Raw genomic sequence first — 4,775 nt, 5'->3', positions numbered from 1 at the left:
TATATATACACATAAATATATATATATATATACCTTTGCAAAAGCAAATCAATATCCACTGGTTAATTAATATTGGATGAGATCTCAAAATGAAAACTCATAAGCAACAATATTAAAAGTCATAACCACTCAGGGTTACCTCTAGAATGTTAGTTAACCAGCCTTTGGAGACTCAACTTGACTTTTGAAGTACAAGATTGGAAGAGTGAGAAGAGAGGAAGTTTTACACTTACACAATATTAGAATTCAAAAGACAGGTAGAACCAAAGAAGTCATCAAATCTCTCTCCTGACAAATGACCTTTAATAAATATCGAAAATCCAAAATTCTATCAATCTATCAGTCTAGAAACAAAATTAAAATTCTTGACATCATCAAGTAAATTCAGTAACTGGACTTGACTTTTTTTTCTTTGACAGGTGGCATGTCTTCTCCTGGTACTATTCATCTCAACCAATCTGGCTCCATTGAGTTCATATTCCAAATGTTCACCTCTTCCCCCAAGATCCAGGCACTCCTCTTCTCTTTGTTCCTCTTTCTCTATGTGATGACTCTCTGTGGGAATACCACCATTATCTGGGCTGTGTGCACTTACACCTTCCTGCACACCCCAATGTATTTCTTTCTGTCTAACCTGTCTTTTTTGGAGATCTGTTATACCAGTACATTGGTACCACTCATGCTCGCCAACATCATTGGGGCCAGGAAGCCCATCTCATTGGCTGGTTGTGCAACCCAGATGTTCTTTTTTATCACCCTTGGAAGCACTGACTGTTTTCTATTGGCTGTCATGGCATATGATCGCTATGTGGCCATCTGCCATCCTTTGCACTACACCCTCATCATGACCCAGCGGCTCTGTACCCAGATGGTGACTGGTTCCCTAAGCCTAGCTCTCTTTCTTGCCTTGCCACTCACATCATTGGTCTTTACTCTGCCCTTCTGTAGACACTTCCAGGAGATCAACCATTTCTTCTGTGATGTACCACCTATACTACATCTGGCCTGTGCGGACACTCATGTGCCACAGGCTATTGTCTATGTGGTAAGCATCATTGTTCTGACCATCCCATTCCTGCTTATCTGCATCTCTTATGTCTTCATCACAATCACCATCTTGCGCATCCCCTCAACTGAAGGGCGTCAGAGGGCCTTCTCCACCTGCTCTTCACATCTTACTGTGGTCCTGCTACAATATGGCTGTGGCAGCCTGGCTTACCTTCGACCTCCATCCAGCACCCCTGCAAATGAGGGTCGGCAGCTTGCCTTAGTATACACTTTTGTCACCCCCCTTCTTAACCCGCTCATTTATACCTTAAGGAACAAAGATATCAAAAATGCTTTGAAAAAAGCCATGAGCAAAAAGGCAGCCTCAGAGAATTTGTGAAAGAGTGGGATAGGAATCTTATGGTTACTGAAAAATAGAACCTTAAAAAGCACAACCCTCTTGAATCATTTCCCACAATTTATGCTTCCTTTCTTTAGTTTCAGAGCATGTGTCCAATACACACACGTTAATTGACTGATTGATCAAGTCCATATCACCATTGTTTTTTAGACTCTACTTCAAGAGATATTAAAATACAAACTTTTTTAATAAATGGACTTAGCTCCTTTTAAAGTGTGACACTGTGCTCTCTACATGTCCCTCATTGGAGCAATTATCTCCTAAGGGAATTCAACATGGCAGGATCATAGACTTAAAGATGGAAGAGACCTTAGAAGTCATCTATTCCAAATCCCTCATCTCCTATAAGAAAAAGTTGAAACCCAAAGAAAGGAAATAACCTCATTTAAGTCAGAGAGGTAGAAAGTGGCATTGTTGAATGGGGAACTCATCTTCTCTGAATGCAAATTAATTAAAGCTGGCATTTTGCCATGCCCTTCTGTATTAGGGCTAGATAGGAGTTCACCACCAGGAAATCAGCCTTTTTTTTATTTTTTTTTTTTTTTGTATTTTAAACCCTTAACTTCTGCATATTGACTGATAGGTAGAAGAGTGGTAAGGGTAGGCAATGGGGGTCAAGTGACTTGCCCAGGGTCACACAGCTGGGAAGTGTCTGAGGCCGGATTTGAACCTAGGACCTCCCGTCTCTAGGCCTGGCTCTCAATCCACTGAGCTACCCAGCTGCCCCCTAGGAAATCAGCCTTTTGAAGAGAGAGCTATAATAATCTGTCCATGGAAGGGGACCTATTTTGTTGTTATTGTTATTATTGTTAACATTAAAGAATATCAGACATTAGGACCCATAATAATTATATAAGTTACTTAATTTCAAAGTATCCTATGAAATCTTTAAGGAAAGTTATAGCTGGATTGTCTATAAACAATAAAGGAAGGAACTTCTCACCAAGAAGAAGTTAATAGCCTGTGCTTAAAAAACAGTAACACCCAAAATAACTCTAATTTTCTTTCAATTAAATTTTGCCATTGTCAGATATCTATCTAATTTAGTCAACAGAAAAGAATATAATGAGAATATTGACTGTGACACACAAATTATTGTTAACTGTGTTAATATTATTATAAATAATATTGTGTGTAAAATTATTAACTGTTTAACAATCTTCTGAAATATCAGTTATAGGGATATAGGAAGAAATATGAATCATTCATCCATCATTCTCTCCAATTCCAATAAAGATATGGTATTGTAGAATGGACAATGCATGTCATCAATGGTTCTGAATTGAAATTTTATCTCTTTTATTCCCTATGTTGGCTAGGACAAGTCACTTTTGTTTTCTGAGACACCATGTTCTTGTATGTAAAATGAAGTGGTAGGAAGCAGTGAAGTCTAAGGTCTCTTGCAGTCCTACAGCTTACAAGTTTAGCTATCTTATCTTTCTGTGGAACTTTACAGTTTTTTTAAACATTTATTAATATTCATTTTTAACATGGTTACATGATTCATGCTCCTACTTTCCCCTTCACCCCCCGCGCTCCCCCCACCCATGCCGACGCACATTTCCAGTGGTTTTAACATGTGTCATTGATCAAGACCTATTTCCAAATTGTTGTTAGTTGCATTGGTGTGGTAGTTTCGAGTCTACATCCCCAATCATGTACACCTCAACCCATGCATTCAAGCAATTGTTTTTCTTCTATGTTTCCTCTCCTGCAGTTCTTCCTCTGAATGTGGGTAGCGTTCTTTACCATAAATCCCTCAGAACTGTCCTGTGTCATTGCATTGCTGCTGGTACAGAAGCCCATTGCATTTGATTTTACCATAGTATATCAGTCTCTGTGTACAGTGTTCTTCTGGCTCTGCTCCTTTCGCTCTGCATCAATTCCTGGAGGTCTTTCCAGTTCACATGGAATTCCTCCAATTTATTATTCCTATGAGCACAATAGAATTCCATCACCAGCATATACCACAATTTGTTCAGCCATCCCCCAATTGAAGGACATACCCTCCTTTTCCAGTTCTTTGCCACCACAAAAAGAGCAGCTATAAATATTTTCATACAAGTCTGTTTATTTATGATCTCTTTGTGGTACAAACCCAACAATGGTATGGTTGGATCAAAGGGCAGGCATTTTTTATAGCCCTTTGAGCATAGTTCCAAATTGCCAGCCAGAATGGTTGGATCAGTTCACAACTCCTCCAGCAATGCATTAATGTCCAAATTTTGCCACATCCCCTCAAGCATTCATTACTCTCCCCTTCTTTCATTTTAGCCAATCTGCTAGGTGTGAGGTGATACCTCAGAGTTGTTTTGATTTGCATTTCTCTAATTATTAGAGATTTAGAACACTTTCTCATGTGCTTATTGATACTCTTGATTTCTTTACCTGAAAATTGCCTATTCATATCTCTTGCCCATTTATCAATTGGGGAATGGCTTGATTTTTTATACAATTGGGTTCACTCCTTGTATATTTGAGTAATTAGACCCTGTCAGAGTTTTTTGTTATAAAGATTTTTTCCCAATTTGTTGTTTACCTTCTGATTTTGACTACATTGTTTTTGTGTGTACAAAAGCTTTTTAGTTTAATATAATCAAAACCATTTAACTTTACGGTTTTTCAAGTCACATTTGTTTTCTCCCAGTCTGGTCCTAGATTTCAAGACAATATTAATCATATTTACTACACAGGTATTACCAAATGCTGATTATATTTATTATTAACAATTATTATTTGACAATTTCTAAAATTAATCATTATAACATATCAACTGAGATAGCTTGTATGAGGTACTTCCCCAACCATAAATATCTATATAAATACTAGTTATTGGTATATAATAAGTTGTTTTGAAATTTATAGAAATGGTTTTTGGAACACTGGAAAAAGGAATTCTTTATTCCTTTTTTTAATTTAACAGGGGACCTGGAGGTCCTCTTACCATAGAGATATGTAGGGATTAACCAGCCCACAGTGACATGAAGTAGGAACCATGGAGACAGGAAGAGGGAACCATAGAGACAGAAAGTAAAGTAGGAAAAAGGTATAAAAGGGGCAAGAGCATTGGTTGGTCTGTTGGTCTGTCAGTTGCTGACAATTAGAGCTGGCAGTTGTGGGGAAGTTGGCTGCTAGGAGTGTGTTGGGTTCCTGATTGGTGTTTAGCTGCTGGAATATAAAGGTGGGCCTGAGCTTACTGAGAGGACTTTGGCTTTAATCTTTAGAGGGCTTTTTGGCTTTTGGGTTTGGGGCTTTTGATTTGGACTGTTAGGGTTTTTTTTTCCTTCTTGAACTTTTTGGAAGGTGGCTGGTCTTCATTGACAGACCTAATTGGGGTTGGATTAAACACTGATTGGATTGGTTTTGA

The 4,775-nt window shown here is 38.2% G+C and overlaps 1 protein-coding gene across 1 annotated transcript in view; it reads left to right on the top strand.

The window, feature by feature from the left end:
* LOC123252160 (olfactory receptor 10Q1-like) overlaps positions 1 to 1,387 on the top strand; it is a 7,494-nt gene extending 6,107 nt beyond the window's left edge. Inside the window, exon 2 of the mRNA XM_044681551.1 lies at positions 420 to 1,387. Within this exon, the coding sequence (XP_044537486.1) occupies positions 420 to 1,387 (968 nt within the window). The remainder of the gene's footprint in view (positions 1 to 419) is intronic.
* Positions 1,388 to 4,775: the final 3,388 nt, after the last annotated feature.

The sequence above is a fragment of the Gracilinanus agilis genome, chromosome 6 (assembly GCF_016433145.1).
Source record: "Gracilinanus agilis isolate LMUSP501 chromosome 6, AgileGrace, whole genome shotgun sequence".
NCBI lineage: Eukaryota > Metazoa > Chordata > Mammalia > Didelphimorphia > Didelphidae > Gracilinanus > Gracilinanus agilis.
The sequence above is the reverse complement of the archived record's forward strand: the minus strand, read 5'-3'. Positions and strand labels throughout refer to the sequence as shown.